The following is a 17,088-nucleotide window of genomic DNA, read 5'->3' as shown; positions in this document are numbered from 1 at the left end:
CTGCTTGACCTGCATGCTTATCTATTAGTAAACATAGGTGATGGTATGCGATTTACAAAAGCACTCTCTTTCATCTGTTCCTTAGTTTCAATCAGACAACCTAGTTCTTCTACAATGCCTGTAAACAGTGAATACCTGTAGGGCATCAGCCACACAGACACATTCCTCATAGTGTGTAAGGTTGCCATCGAGTTTACTGCAAGATTCTATGAAGCTAACAACTGGTGGCAGGTATGAAGGATATCCACATTACCATAAGATTTATCTTTTTAATAGTATAATATCTAATGATATGATATTCTTCCATGTTTTACTTTTTTTATTCTCTATGCTAGCTTCACCGAAGAATGGATAAATATTTTTATCTCAGAAGTATACAAAGGCATGAAAGAGGAAATAGTAAGTATGGTTTCATTAATTATATATATATATATATATATATATATATATATATATATATATATATACTCTTTATGTATGTGGTGCTTTAATATTTTATTTAATATAAAATAAATACCCCCTCCCTGCTAAGGCAGCTTTGTATTTCATGTGTCACCTGGATCTATTATGCTTGTCTTGCTGCCAGACTGAAGGCGCAGCTAACACAGCAAAGCGAGAACACATACAAGCACATAGAGGAGTCTGAGCTCTGTACTACTGGTTGTTGTTTTCAAATATGATAATTACTCTCTTTTTTAACCACAAAAAGGAACTGTAGACATGAATAAGGAGTGGAGGAACTCACCTTCTTGCTTCTGAACAGCCCTCTATGTATGTCTCACCTCCCCTATCTACTAGGTAGATTTGGCATCAAATGTAACAAAGGTGGCCAGATGCCATCACAAAATCCTCCTTGGCAAAAGTTTCATGGAACAGATCTTACAATCTGAATTTTAGAGGAGTCACTCTGAGGTGTGAATAACACTATTAACTAAACATTTTTCCCAAAGGCAGTAAAGGAAATACACAGACACCACTCCAGAGCCAAAACTTAAATAGAGCACATGGCCTGATTATAATTCTTTTGTACCTGATTAGAAATACAGGAATAGGTATCCCCTAAGGAACACTCCATGGGGAAAAACACAATCTATGTTTAAATTCCACTTTGTCATAGTAGACATTAACTTTTCACCAGGTATTATCTATCTTGTCCACTGGGTATAGATTTAAAAGGTGTAAATACAATTAAAATCATTAAATCTTTCATTAAATTCTAGTCTATGGAGTAAATAAATTTAAGTGCAAATCTCTATGTAATTGCAGTAAATTTTATTGATTATCCTCATTTCTAATAATTTTATTATATATTAATTATACAATATAAAGTTTGCATATAATACACTTTGAACACATTTGCCTCATACTACTCATTCTCTTTCCCTCCCCTTGGTGAGGAGGCCTGGTGGCATACAGAGCAGGAGAAGCAGGTTATCAGGATGAGACCTGAAAGTCTGTGGTCATATGATGGGGAGGAGGTCCCCTTCTGTCAGAAGTCTACTGGAGGGGGAATAAGGCAAAAGAGAGAGATGGGGGAACTAGAAGATACAAGTGAGGGGATAAAAATTGGTATCTAATCTGAATAAAATATAATAAATATGATACTTAAAACAGAAAGGTAAGAGGCTAAAAAAAGTACGTAAGTAAAGAAAAAAGAGAATAGGGGGAGCGTGAGGCAGTTTGGTTGCAGGAGATTGCAAATTGGGACTCTGTGTCCCCCCTCATTTGGAGATTTCAGTAAGATTGCCTCATAGAGTTTAGGGAGTGCCCACTGCACTAGGTTTCCACACCACCCCTAAAATGTGTTTCACTCCAAGCTGTATCTCTAGTCATTCTCTCCCCCTTTCCACCTCAGAGACTCCCTATCCCAAGTTCACTTGCCACGTCAGAATGAAGATTGGAGGTTTAACCTAAGAATCCACATAATTTTCAGGTGGATGCCTCTATCTGTCTATAATTGCAGCACTCAGAAGGTAAAGATAGGCTTTCTTTGGAGCAATCTGGCTATCTGGATTATCTATATTGGTGAGCTTTTAAATCAACTGAGAGACCCTAACTCAACAAATAAGTGAATAATGATGGAGAAAGAAACCTGATATCAACTTAGAACATATGCACGCACATGCACACACGTGTATGTACACCTCATGTGTTCACAGACTTTTGAACACCATACATGCATTAATACACACTTGGAGATAGTAAATAAATAAATAAACCTGTTTACTTCACAGAACCCAGCAACGTGTTGTTCTGATTGTTCTCCACCAGGCTATGTTGTTGACTGGAAAAGAATATTGAGATGACACTTTATAGCTTGAACTCATAACTCAATGTTGTTTTTTATTAAACTATATTTTAGATTTGGGTCTTATCTAGTTGACCCTGTGTCCTTAAGTTATTTTGTATGTCTAGTAAAATATGTATATCTCAGTAGATTTCAAACCATTTTTCACAAATGTGATTTGTCATGTGAAGTAAAAAAATGAAGCAAAATTACAAAAATATAGAATATTATTGAGAGGACAACTATAAGCACTCTTGATAACTGTATAAATATTATAGCAAATAAAAATGCTTAACTCTAGTTGAAGTAATTTATTTATTTTATTTATTTTTTACATATATATTTATATTTTTACACATACATACAATAAACTACTTATAGCAAGAATAACCAAGATACAATCAGGAGTTATATAAATGTTACATTCTTAATGTTTTGGCTCTTTGTATTTGACAGCCTTGAAGAAAACATCTTTTCTATCTTGATATGTCTAAAATTCTGAATGTACATTAATCTCCATCACAAATTGTCATTATCAACTTAAAACACCTATCTAGACCTAAAATCATCTTAACCCATAAACAACTAAACTTCACTGTAAAACTAAGCTACGTGGTCTTCAACTCCATCAGAGACTTGAGAAAGAATAAAGTTGATTACCTGAGTATGCTGGGAGTGCAGGTTAGTAGCTTTCCAAATGAGAAGATGACACAAACAGTTTTCTGAATAGTCACCCAAAACTCTCTATAATCTTGGAGCATCTTCTTCAGCCTTTTGGCACAAAATATCTGACAGACATATTTGTGAGACAGGAACTGTTGAGGACTTGCTTACTCTGTCTTGGCAGAGTTTGGCCATCAACTCTGTCTGCATCCAAGCTTGCCCTTTTATAGGCAGAATTCTGTCTGTGGTAGAAATGAGGAACCCAGAGGCCAGTTTGCCAGATTTGAAGACATCTCCGTAAGGAGGTTCTCTGATGTTCATCATCCTCTTTGAGGTAGGCTGGGTATTTCCAGGATTAAATCTGCCTCAATGTCAGTGAATCTTTAAAATACTAAAAACATTTTTAAATGCAGTATTCTGCATGTCTCTGAGGATATTGAAGACCGTATCTAACTATACTAACTTATCTTTCTATAGAATCATATCTATCTACCACACCTAAGATGTATATTCAGATTTGTTCTAACATTTATTGTGTGTATTTCTCAGTTTATATTTCCACATATATTTTTAAACTTTTCAAATATCTACATGAATAAAAGAAGCACAGTTTAAAGATTCAACTTATTCCAAGTGCACATGCCAACTGTTTTTATACTACTAAAACAGCCAGTCCTGCTGGAATAGGTAAGGCTCTGATATTCAGGAAGCTGACAAAACTCACGATTCACTGCCTCAAGAATATGTTATCAGTAAATGGTCCCTAAAAGCAAGAAGTCTCTATGTAGAGCTAACTGCTTGTCAGTGATGGGGACTTAGTGAGCCATTGTCCACGATGGTCAGGGCTTACATATCCATGAGGTAGCTACACTCAAGTCTTCCATATTCCTGTCAGTAACCCATAAAATGAACTCTTGTGATCAACCCCAACAAACTCATTGTTTTACCAGCTTGACTTGTGTTCAATTGTTTCTTTGGTCTGTTGTTGGTACCCTACATAGAATAACAGGAAGTTTATCCTTGTTTCCCCAGAAAAAGTCATATGATGTAATGAATGACTATGTGTTCTGAACTGACTCAAGTCTTATGACCACACACCAAAAATGACATACATTGGAATCCAGTGTGTGTGTGTTTGGCTAAGTCATTTTTCTCTGCAAATAAGTATGTGGCATAAAAGAGGCTCCTTAAATATATATTTAACTAAGAGGACATGACTCATAGGAAAAGCTTTTTCAGTCTTCTCCTTCTCACATTCCTTGATAATAATTATCAATTTTTAAAGGAAAATGAAATAGTATGCAGTCACACATGCCTGTGCCACTTTAATATGCACACTTAAATACACACATTGTAGGAACATGTGCATCTTTTAAATTTTATCTTAAATCTTTACATTATCTCTATAATAGCCATCATGGCTGGGTCTATTTTCCAATGGAATCCCAACTTCTGAAATCTTTATGAAACAATTCTATAGAATGCCTGTCTGTTTCCCCCCACACACACACAATTTTCTGCCCTTGCATTTCCTCATCAAATGCACAATGGGTGTGATTCCAGGCTCTGATTCATGTGTGAATCTTAAAGAATCACATAACTATTCCTTTAGCGAGATAATAGATGCATACTACTTTTGGCCCTGAGAATGAAACTCAAATAAAAGCACGTATGCACTTTATCCCTAAACCTTAAGCATACTGTGGTTAGGTTTTTAGAGAAAGCAAATAGATTGTTTTTACAAAACTACATCCCTCATATATAATAAATGGCTATGTTCTCTGTAGGCAGGAATGTAATTTTGTCATTTTACAAACAACTAAACCAATTGATATATCAGAGAAAGACAGTGACAATTTCAGCTCTATTCAACCAGAAATGAGATTGCCTGTGTATCGTCATAATTCTGGTGGTGAATTGGGATGATAACATCTTCAGAGACCTGGAAAAATATGATTTGAAAAAGTACAGAATTTCATTACAGATGTGAGACTAAAAATACAGAATAAGAAAACTTCTGAATGCCAGCTGTGATGGCACATGCCTTTAGTCCCAGCACTCGGGAGGCAGAGGCTGGCCGATCTCTGTGAGTTCAAGGCCAGCCTGGTTTACAAAGTGAGTCCAGGACAGACAAGGCTACACAGAGAAATCCTGTCTCAAAAACAAAAACAAAAAACAAAACCACAAAAAAAAAAAGAAAAGAAAAATAAGGGAAAGAAAAAAAGACAACTTCTGTAAAGGACCACAGGTAATCTTGAAAAATTGACAACCATGCTATATCTATATTTTTGTCCTGTTTTATCTCATCTAACTAGTTTAGTTAAGGAAACTCCTTGCAGTTCAGTAAACAAACAAGAAACCAAAATCAAAATTGTTTGATAAATGCAAGAAAGAAAGGAAAACTATGTAAAGATATTTCACAAATTTTCTTTAACAGAGAAAGCACACATACACACACACACACACACACACACACACACACACACACACACACACACACACACAGCCACAGGTATTGGTATCTTTAGGAACAGAAGACAGGAGAAGACAGGTCTCCGTCTGATATTGGCAATGAGCAAGATGTTGGGGACATATGAAGCTGAAACAACTCTGATGGAAAAGATTAGCCAGAAGAGTTACCTTTCATAGTGGCAGGAGGAAAGAGATTACAGTAGAATTCATCTCCAAACTCTAGAGAGAGGTAAAGAAAACAGAATAGAAGAAATGTAATAATAAAGACAAGAAGAGAGGACACAGCAGTGCAGTGGGGCAGGGTAAAAAAAAAAAACACTACTGTTCACTCAGCTTGTGATTCTCTTCATGGTTCTCTTCACAGCAAGCTTGACATCTTTGTTTCTTAGACTGTAAATGAGAGGATTCAGCATGGGTACCACAAGAGTGTAAAACACTGAGAAAAATTTTCCATGGCCCACAGTCTCAGCAGATGATGGCTTGACATTTGCAAGTAGCCCAGACCCATAAAAAAGACTAACAGTTATGATGTGAGATCCACAGGTGGCCAAGGCTTTGGACCAACCCTTACCCGATGACATATGAAGAATATTTAAAAGGATCATAACATATGAGACCAAGATAATGAGACTAGATAAAATGATAATTGTTCCAACCACAGCAGAGCTCACAAGCTCGTTGACGTAAGTACTACTGCAGGAAAGCTGAAGGAGAGGGTAGATTTCACACATGTAGTGGTTGATGATGTTAGAATTACAAAACGTAAGCCTGATCATAAACACTGTGTGGACCATGGCACCAGCAAAACCCATCAAGTAAGAACCAAACCCCAATAGACAGCAGATCTTAGGGGACATAACAGTTGTGTACTGGAGGGGATGACAGATGGCCACATAGCGATCATAGGCCATAGCTGTCAACACATAGCACTCAGAGTTGACTAAGAAGCAGAAGAAAAACAATTGACTCATGCATCCTGTATAAGAGATGGTATTCTTCTCTGAAACAAAACTCATCAGCATTTTGGGGTTACAAACAAATGAGTAACAGAAATCAATGCAAGACAGATTGAAGATGAAAAAGTACATGGGGGTATGGAGATGTGAATTTAGGCAAATGAGACTCATTAAGCTCAAGTTTCCCACCACCGTGGCTGTGTAGTTTAACAAGAAGAGGACAAACAGGAGCAGCTGGAGCTCTGGATTTTCCGTTAATCCCATAAGAATGAACTCAGTCACTGAAGAGTTATTCTCTGTAACCATTTGCTTCATGATTTGCATCTGTAATAATAGGAGAAGAAAATGACATCAACAAGCAACCTATCTCTAATTCTAGAGAAATGGAGTTTCTGCTTACTAAGGGGGAGCTTAGTGAACACAAAGTAAGGTATACAGATAATATAACTGCTCATATTTGTTCCTCCAAAAGACGTTTCCCAATTCCCTCACACCCATTTTGCTCTCATGCATCCAGAAAAAAAAATTACAGGCAGAACTCCAGTGTCTCTAAACATTGCTTCCCTATGTTTTTCTGTACTTTCCTAGGAATAAGGGCAGAAAAAAGTAACATGTAAGTAACCCAAAGGGGTTTGAAGAGAAATTGTCAAGACAAGGATTGTTCACCTCTGTCTTCAGGAGCCTTCCCTACTATCAGAACTCATGATGTCTTCCTCTTCACTGTCCTGAGAGAACTGGAGTGGAAAGTAACGAAGCACGTTTTAGTCATTAGTATAGTTATGCCTGTGACATGGTAGGAGTGTTATCATGGAAAGTAACATAATCTGGATTTCAGAACTTCATGAGAAATGCATCTTCATATATGTGAGAGAAATCCATCATCTTCTATGAATCTCCAAAACATCACTTGAGTTGAACGAGAACGTGTTTCATAAGACTAAGGGTTCTGAGAAAATGCACTACCAGTCCAGGAAATTATTCTTTTTTGTCATGGGACTTCTTCCCACATTAGAAGATTCCCTTGAGGGTAGACATCACTGAGCTTGTTTTTGTATCCAGTGTCATAACTAATGTTGAATGTTTAGCGATAAAATAATTTCCCAGCAGGAGTACTAGAGCCTTAGGGAAGACTTTCGACTAGTCTTCTTTCTTATTGTCCTCATTATACTCCTCACAACTCTGAAAGACAAATGTCCAGGGACATGCCCACTTGCCAATTGTAATTTTCCTGTGATTACAATATAAAACATTAGACCAGTGAGTAACAGTGTACAAAATATCAACACAAGGAGGATTGCAAATCAATATAAATTTAAATCGACATTTTTCACTTTGTAACTACAAAACTGCAGACTTCTCTGTCCCTTGTTTATGTATAGTTGTAAAGTATACTCAAGTATGATTTGGTTATATCAATGTATAATTCTTCTCTATAATATGTAAATCTGTGGTTCAATTTTACCACTGTAAAAATAAAAATATGATGATATTCTTCAATAAAAGAGCAATATTACACCCCTAGAAGCCTAGGCCTTCTTTCTTCAGCAGGTGAAACCCCTCCTGAAGATATTTTCTACAGACAGGAAGAAAGAAATTAAGACCAACAAAACAAATATCAAGTATTGCTGATCTCTCTACATGGGAAAAGCTCTGAGACTGGCTTAGACATGACAAGATGTCTCTGCATAACCAATAAATCTTGTTGACTACAAAATACTCAGGATTTATGTCATCTTTTCATAGGACATAGATAAAAATTGCCATTACAGTTTGTTTCTACATTCCAGACTGGCTTATAAAGGAATACAGATGCCTTCACCTGATCAAAGAGTAGAAAACCATTTTCTACTAAATTGTGCAAACTGCTGATTCTATGCATGTATTTATATAAAAAATGTATATTACCTGAGAAAATTTATATGTTTACAGAACAAAGGGACCAAAAAAAAGACACCAATAAAGTTGAAGTGTTCCTGACAGGATTCATTTGAAGGATGCTGAGTCATGTTTTTTCCAGCATCCTGCTTAATCTAATCACAAACTGCCTCAATTTGGAAACAACTCAGATGTCCCTCAACTCTGATGCATTTACACAATGGAATACTACTCAGATGTTAAGAACAAGGAAAACACGAAATTTGCAGGCAAATGGAAGGAACTAGAAACAATGTTCCTGAGTGAAGTAATCCAGACCCAGAGAGACAGGTGTGATATATACTCACTTCTAATTGTATATTACATGATAACCACACAACAGTACTCAGACCTAAAGAAGCTAAAGAACAAGAAGGACCCTAGGGAGAATGCTTAATTCTCATTCAGAAGGGCAAATAGAATAGATACCAGAAGCAGTTGAAAGAAGGAACAGGATGGGAACCTACCATAGAGGTCCTCTGAAAGACTCCACCCAGCAGGGGATCAAAGCAGATGCTGAGGCTCACAGCCAAATATCAAGGAGGAGCAAAGGGAGTCTTATGGAAGAGTTTGGGGGATAGAAGGTCCTGGAGCTCCACAAGCAGACCAGTGAAGCCAACAAATCCAGACAGAAGAGGAGGGTGTGGCATAAACTGATGCACAGACAAGGAACTATGTATGGTGAGAACTTAGACCCTCTGCTCAGATGTAGTAGATAGGCAGCACAGTCTCCTTGTTGGTCCTATAATATGGGGAATAGGGACTACGTATGACATGGATTCTGGTGGCCACTTCCCCTGGAATTGTGCCCTTGCTAGGCCACAGAGGAAAAGGGTACAGACAGTTCATATGACACTTGAGAGCCTGAGGTCAGATGTTAGGGAAAGAGGTCTCCCCTTTCTGAGGACTAGGGGAAGGAGAGATGAAGATGGGAAGATAGGGCTTAGAGGTGACAAGTGATGGGGGGCTCCAATCAGGATGTAAGAAAAGAAAAAACTGAAAAGAAAAATGGCAGGCCATCAAAATATGTCAGATGATAAAGGTATTTACCATAGAAACCTAAAAATCTGAGTTCCATGTCAGTAACCCAATAAAAGACAGAAGAAAAGAAAAAAAAGAACTTGCATCCCTTTCCTTAGGCATTTGGGGATTTTAGAGTCTTGGCTGAGAAGCCAGGTATAATGGTAATAGGTCCTCCTTCATATGTTACTTGGTCTTTTACCCTTGTGGCCAGCGCTAGTAGCTGATTAGAATTGGTGTTGACCAAGAGAATCCTACTGTTTAATTAAAACAAAGCGTTAAGAAGGCCGATGACAACGTTGATAGGATATGATTTCTGCCAGGTACTCTGAATGTCAAAGTGAAGACATTCAGTGAGACACAGGGAAAAGGCTGGAATAACTATGACTCTTATGACTGCCAAATGCCTACTCATCTAACTAATAAACTCTAAATTTCATTTACTCTAATATTTAATTCCCACTTGCTATTGCTCTTTCCCCCGACTATGCCATTTCTTGCTCTTGTACCAATACCTTGTCTTATCCTGCCTAGTTTCTGCCCATCACTGCCCTTTACTAACTAGAGTCCTAGTATACACCAGGAGGTAATAATATGAACACATAATTATTTTAATTATTACTGAAAGCTTTCATTTTGGACTTATCCATCAGATATTGCTTCTTCAAAAATTAACATTCTACTCTCAGGGACGTGCTGGAGATCGTACCATGTATCTTAATCACATGTGCTGAAAGGCTACCTACTCTGCTCTTCTTGAAGTACACTGGGAAGGAATGACTTAACAACCTCCACATAACTAGTTTCACTTGAGCATTAACTATTTCATGAAAAAAATATAGATGATTAAAAAAATTCAAAGAAATAATATAATCCCAGGTGGAAGCAGTCAATGTACTAGCATAAAGAAAAAAAAATCAAGACAGCATGGATTCTTCTTGTTGTTGTTTGCTTTTAAATATCAATCACAATAGCGTATGTTTCCATACGTGATCACCGTATCTGCAAGTGTCGTTTTGGAATGTTGTAGATACTTTAATAAGTAAAGACTTGTTAGATGAACTGAGTCCCAGTGAGCAGGCCTTAAAGTCTGGTGTCTGGCTTGGTTTCTTGATTGCAGATGCACTGTGCCAAGCTATTTCACACTTCTGCCATTATGTCTACTCCATATTAAATGGAAGCTGGTAACAAAGAGGTAGTACTCAGAACAAGTGTCCTTTGCTTATTTCCAATATTTGTACATCACAGTCATTTTTCAATACATAAAAGAACACACATTGGAGGAAAAACCTTACAAGTGTAATTAATGTGATAAAAAAAAACCTTTTCACAACACAGTTATCTATAAATACATAATGGAAAACACACTGGAGACAAACACTGTAAGTAGGTAACGTGAAAAAGCATGTAGCAGTAGTCTTCAAAATCATGAGAAAAGTCATATTGCAGAGAAACCACCCAAACGAAATCAGTGTGATAAAGTTTTGCACTTCATGGTATTCTTATACAACTGTAAAACCTTGCATGTGTAATCAATCTGTTAAAGCCTTTGCATATCACAATAGCCTTTGAAGAAGTTAAAAAAAAAACTCACACAGAAGGGAATCTATGCCTATAAAGGATGTAGTAAGATCTTTAGCCAACATACTTTCATTCAGTTACACAAGATTATTTTTTTCTGGGAGAAAATGTGACAAGTGTCAACAATCTATTCAAACATTATAATGGCCTCCTTTCTTCTGTTTGCACTTGCCAACTCATGTGGCCCAAGTCCTATAACTTCAAATGAAAAGGTAACACCTTTAATAATTATGTTCAATTAAATGAAATAACTCATCCAGGTATAAAATGTTATTGGTGTGTATTAGTGCCTTTGATGTTGCTGTGATAAAACACAATGTCTAAGGCAACTTACAAAAAAAGTTTAATTTGGCTTATGTTTCCAGTGGGATGTGTGTGGATTAACCATGGAGGTGGCAGTGTAGCAAGTATCACACATGGCAGCTAAAGCAGGAAGCTCAGAGCTCGCATACTGGACCTGCAGCGTGAAGCAGAGTGGGAAGTCTAAACAATGTGTGGATGTAAACTCTCAAGCCCAGCCCACATGATGTACTTCCTCCAGCAGGGCAGCATTTCCTAAATCTCCCCAAATGATACTATCAATAATGAAGGACTGATTTTTCTGACTTCAAGCCTACATGTTTGTTTTCTGTTACATGAATCAATCCATGATGAAGAAAATCTCTGTAGTTAACTCTTTAGATGCCTCAACACCCAAGTTACAGGAATAAATGGTTACACAAGAAAAACATTCATGAGTAAACTGTATTTTGTTTAACAATTTGTTTTAATTTTAGTTAGGTTATATTGGTGGGTCTTCATGTGTGTATGTGCACAAGCATGCTGGATTCCAAAAATATTAAACCCTTTGATCTTCTTATTGAAGGAATGACAGAGGGTTGCCAAAATTCTGACCCTGGTTTTAGGGATGAACTTGTTTTAACTCCTTGGCCACTCCTTTAGCCCATAAATATTTTAAAGTCTTTATATATCATCTTTATGTGAGGAAATAGGAAAGAACTCATACAAGAGAAAAATCCTATTCATGTAAATGATTTGAGAAAGTCTTTAGACACTGTAGTTTGCTTCAGTTTCAAGAAAAAAGTCCTGTTTTGTCTTTTATTTTTTTACTGCCTTGAAGGAAGTAAATTACTGACCATATTCACTCAAGTCTGATAGCTATCAGGAACTGTGGTTGTGGTTTCTATTTTGAAATAATAGGAATAAGTACTGAAGTTGACTGTATGTGTGGTAAATCTATTTACAGAACTTCTTTAGGCCAAGTTTGTATTTCTCCTGTGCCTGCTTTTCATCTATTGTGCTTTCACATGGTGATTGGTAGTTTTATGCTGCAATATATAAAAGGTGATGTCCATCATCTAAGTGGTTCATTGTTTATTAAATATCAGGCCGCCGTGTGATCATATATTTCCGGTAAATGTGCCTGTGAATGTGTAGTGGGTTGTTGTTCCACGTTTCGTTTTTCATATTTTCACAACATTCTGTTATTTATCCAACCTGGGTTGGGTGTCACTAATTATTCAGGACTGAATTTTAAGTCTTGATTCTTACATATCAGCCTCCTGAGTACAAATTCAAGCATAGGTGTACCCTCCCAGTGTATCCTGCCTTCTCAACACATTATAACAATGTTAAGGTTAAAATGCTTAATAGAAGAGAAAAAAAACCATGAACGTGGAAAAGTAGAGAACATAAAGATAGCCTATTAGGGGCTTGTTCCTGGAGAAAACTGACTCTCCTCTCAGCAGCTGTTGCGTGCCTGTGGCTCTTTGTCTAGAACCTTGTGAGTTGTCTCCCATCCACCTTCGCATGTCAATTGGTGCTGTCATTTTTCAGGTCTCATTTCAGCAACCACAGTTTTGCTATTTCACGGTGCTCTTCCCTGTCATATGTAGAATGTACTAGCTGGATAGAAAACAACAAATGGATGGGGAAATGAAATATATATAGTACCCATATAAGAAGTTCCCAGAACAATGAAGCAAAGATAGTGATAAACATGAGACAGTGTCATGTGTATAGTATAGGCAAAAAAAAAAGTAGTATATAATTTTCTATTACTTTATTGTGAACAAATCAATGTTACATTTTAATAAAATCATTATGTCTTATGGACTATTAAAGCATCTATTTATTAAAGAAAAAACAATGTGCTTCAACCAAACAAAAACAAACAAACAAAAAAAAAAACAAGCAAAGAAAAAACTTTAGCCAAACTCCTCAGCTTTTTCATGTCAGAAAAAGCATTACTAATCCAAAAAGATCAATGAAATGCTGCTGGACAGATCACCCTGCTTGCTTCATTCATTCCTGTCTCAGGATATGACCATTTTTAAAATCTGCCATCAAAGCCTTGTATATAATCTTTTTCTTGAGACATCTTTGTTGGTCCTTCCATGCCCATTGGATGCCTAATTTCTGACTCATGAAACAACTCCAAAGAAGTTTCACCAATTCTGTGACAATTCTTTCTATACTTCTATTCCTTCTTGGAACTCCCAGTGTTTAAAACCTGGAATTCTAGAGGCATGTTTGTTTCATACCATCAACTGTGTATCTTTAAGTAGGCTTATAATCATTTTCTCATCCACAGCACAGAAAAAGAAAATGTATCTTTAATCACATGTTTTAAAATATGACATGTAGCACAATATTTTAGGTATATTTTTGAAAATAAAAAATGGGATAATAAGACTTACACATTAAAAGAAACATTTCCAATTGCCCCTTATTTAAGATATAAGTACATGTATGTGAACATAAGCTTGATATATTTACACATATGTTGACATATACATATTGGTGTTACTGAACAATCCTAAAACTATGAACAAGTTTATATTTGATCAATGGAATATAACTTGAGCTGTGGCTTGGTTTTGGCATTGTACCTTTTGTAGTCAAAGAGAATCCTATCATGTAATAAGAAAATTAGTAAATTAGTAACTTTTGACATTATGTGTAATACTCTATTCAATAGCCAGGACCTTTGAAAATCATATATATATATATCCACAGATCAAAACTAATTGTAATTGCATTTATAGTCAGTGCTAACTGTCAGTTAACAACAGCCATGTCAGTTGGGTTTGATGAAAATCATGAGCAGAATGGTAATCTAATCCAGCTTCACATATCAAAAAAAATGAACATTATTCAAAAACATGTAGTATCATAAAAGACATCTAGCTAAAAACCCAGAATAAGAAATATCTATTATAATCTGAACAATTCTCTCAAAGTATGGATGACTCTACAGTATAAATTTTGTGTCATCCATTTTCTCTTTTAATGCAAGTACAAGTAATTAGTACCCTGAAACAGGTGAGATGGATCTGCAGAATTTTTCAGAAAAGCAAAACACAAGTAAATTTATTTGGAAAACAATTAACTCTCTGACATTCTTTGAATGAATAAAATATAAAATGTATTAGAAAAATAGTTAGTAGTGTTAGTCTAAGATTTAAAAAATTATCAGTTCCATCTCGTTTCTTCCAAGTTCTGTGTCTGAAGAGTGTGGTGTCTTTAGTAATAGAGTCTTGCCTTCAAATTCTGAAAGGCACCTAAGGGCCACAGGAACAGCTCAAATGATTTGGGGGAAATATGTTCAACTCTCTTCGACAGCAACTCAAAGGAAGGTTTCCCAGACCGGAACTGAAGTGAGAACTAGCTCTCAGAGTATCTAAAGGTGTAATATAAGCTGACAGGGGAAAAATAATCAATGTTCCTATCCACCTGCAACTCTGATGAATGACAACATTGACCAACATTGAAAGATATCCCTAACGGTCCTTTGATGGCACATATGTCTTGAGGACAACCAACAGCTGTCTAAATGTCTTAAGTCCTGCATATTAGGAGGAAATTGATGCCTGATACCAGAAACCTAGTCATGGACCCCAGCGGAGAACCTACGGCTGCCACTTCCAAAACCAATATAATTTCTTACTGCATTCAAAATATGTATCCTAATACTTACTAATACAAAGAGCTCTCAACATCAGGAAAGACACTTTTTTTTCCAGTCATTGTAGAGCATTACAGAAACCCACAACTGACCAAATGCAGAGAACAACTGGTCATGGGCTTCCTACTCCTAGTGAATACATATAGACTATAACTCTTATACCTTAGGGTCAGAGGATATCAACAATGAAGGCTGAAAAGACTGTAAGAGCCAGAAGACCAGATGTCTGCTGTAAGATGTTGTCCTTTTATATGTAAGAGCATTTCACCCTTGAAATCTCAAAAACATGGCTGCCTAAACAAGACTTGCATAACAATAACAATAGCAATATTTGACATGCCAGTGTGGATAGAGGAAACCTCACAAGGCTGCACTCATAGATGAAGAGCTACAGGGAATTAATAGCTACTGAGTATAGGAAAAATCAGTCTTCTGATTTGAGCTCTCTGATGATTATCTGATCCCAAACATTCAGGCCTAAAAGTATATAAATATAAATAGCACTAAATAAACTAAGTATGATTTATTTGCACATGTATGCAAATATACTGTTAAATGTGCATATATTTTAAAGTAAATTAAAGATCATGAATTTGATACAGAGGTCACAGAAGGCAAGATTAGTTGGAGGGAAGAAAGTGGAGTACAAATGATATTATACCATACACATATATAAAATTATCCAAATAAATAAATAATAAAACAATATAAAAAGATGTCATCCCAAGGTCTCTATCTGATTAGAGTACAGTAGCAAGTTGAAGCCATGTTCACACAGAAGACAGGTCTTCAGGCCGTGGATAATTCCACGGGATAGTAGCTCCATTTTATGTAGAGAGATGAAAAATGTAACTATATTTCATGGAGAAAAGAAAACTATAAGAGTATAAGTATTCCTTCCCTACTCTATACATATTATAGAAAGAGAAATTAAAAGAAGAAAAGTACATCCTAGAAGGAAGTCGATAAGGAACAGAAGTAAAGAGAAAGCCAAATTGGAGACATGGATGATGCTGACAATATAACTCATTCACTTAGATTGTAATTTTCTTCAGTGTTTTCTTCACAGCGAGTTTGACATCCTTGTTCCTAAGGCTATAAATGAGGGGGTTCAGCAAAGGCAGCAAAAAAGTGTAAACTACTGAAAAAAATTTCCTCTGAACCACAGACTCTGCCGATGATGGCTTAATATGAGCTAGCAGACCAAATCCATAGAACATGGCAACAGTTATTATATGAGAACTACATGTGCTCATGGCTTTGGACCAACTCTTAGATGATGACAGATGAATCACATTAACAAGAATCAAAACATATGAAGATATAATAATGAGACTAGATACAGCAACAACTACAGCCACAGAAACAGAACTCACCAGCTCATTGGCCTGGCTGCTACCACAGGAGAGCTCAAGGAGGGGGAAAGTGTCACACATGTAGTGGTTGATAACTTTTGCATCACAAAAGCTGAGCCTAACTATACACCCTGTGTGAACAATAGCCGAAGAAAGCCCCATCAAGTGTGCAGCAAGCATTAGAAGACAGCAAGCCCTGGGAGACATGACTAGTGTGTAGAGCAGGGGCCTACAGATGGCCACATACCTATCATAGGCCATAGCTGTCAGCACATAACATTCAGAATTGACAAAAAGGCAGAAGAAAAACAGCTGAGTCATGCAGCCAGTGAAGGAGATGGTATTATTTTCTGATACAAAGCCCATCAGCATTTTGGGGGTAAACACAAAAGAATAGCAGAAGTCAATGAAGGACAAGTTGAGGATAAAAAAGTACATTGGAGTGTGAAGATGTGAATGCAGACAGATGAGACTCATTAAGCTCAAGTTTCCCACCACAGTAGCTATATAGTTCACCAAGAACAGGAAAAACAAGGGCAACTGGAGGTCAAGATGGTCTGTCAGTCCCATAAGAATGAATTCAGACACTGAAGAGTGGTTTTTCATAGTCATTTGCTTCATGTGTGGCATCTGTAGAAACATCAGTGAGAATCAGGGGAACTTAACAAAGAAGCTTCCATCTTAACCCCAGAGAAAGAGCGGGAGTTCCTTGTTTCCGATCTCAGGGTTGTCTAAATAAGCACTGCAAGGCATCAAAGAACTGGCTATCATTTTTTTTTCTCAATTGCCCACCCACAATGAGTGACTCTGCCCTGAGGTAATGCTGAGTGGAGTGTTGCTGAACATTCCTCCATTCTTTGCCTTCTACTAATG

At 36.7% G+C, this 17,088-nt stretch overlaps 2 protein-coding genes across 2 annotated transcripts; both read right to left on the bottom strand.

The window, feature by feature from the left end:
• Window positions 1–5,751: 5,751 nt before the first annotated feature.
• Window positions 5,752–6,705, bottom strand: LOC311598308 (olfactory receptor 8C8-like; the record flags this gene model as incomplete). The annotated part of the gene is made up of 1 exon (XM_084783342.1): window positions 5,752–6,705. Exon 1 carries the CDS (start codon window positions 6,700–6,702, stop codon window positions 5,752–5,754), a length of 951 nt encoding a protein of 316 aa, XP_084639468.1. The 5' UTR covers window positions 6,703–6,705.
• Window positions 6,706–15,894: 9,189 nt separating this feature from the next.
• LOC311598423 (olfactory receptor 8C8-like) lies at window positions 15,895–16,857 on the bottom strand (the record flags this gene model as incomplete). The annotated part of the gene is made up of 1 exon (XM_084783471.1): window positions 15,895–16,857. One exon carries the CDS (start codon window positions 16,855–16,857, stop codon window positions 15,895–15,897), a length of 963 nt encoding a protein of 320 aa, XP_084639597.1.
• Between the last annotated feature and the right edge of the window lie 231 nt (window positions 16,858–17,088).

The sequence above is a fragment of the Acomys minous genome (genome assembly GCF_964271855.1).
Source record: "Acomys minous genome assembly, chromosome: 5".
NCBI lineage: Eukaryota > Metazoa > Chordata > Mammalia > Rodentia > Muridae > Acomys > Acomys minous.
This window is presented reverse-complemented; position numbering and strand designations above follow the sequence as displayed.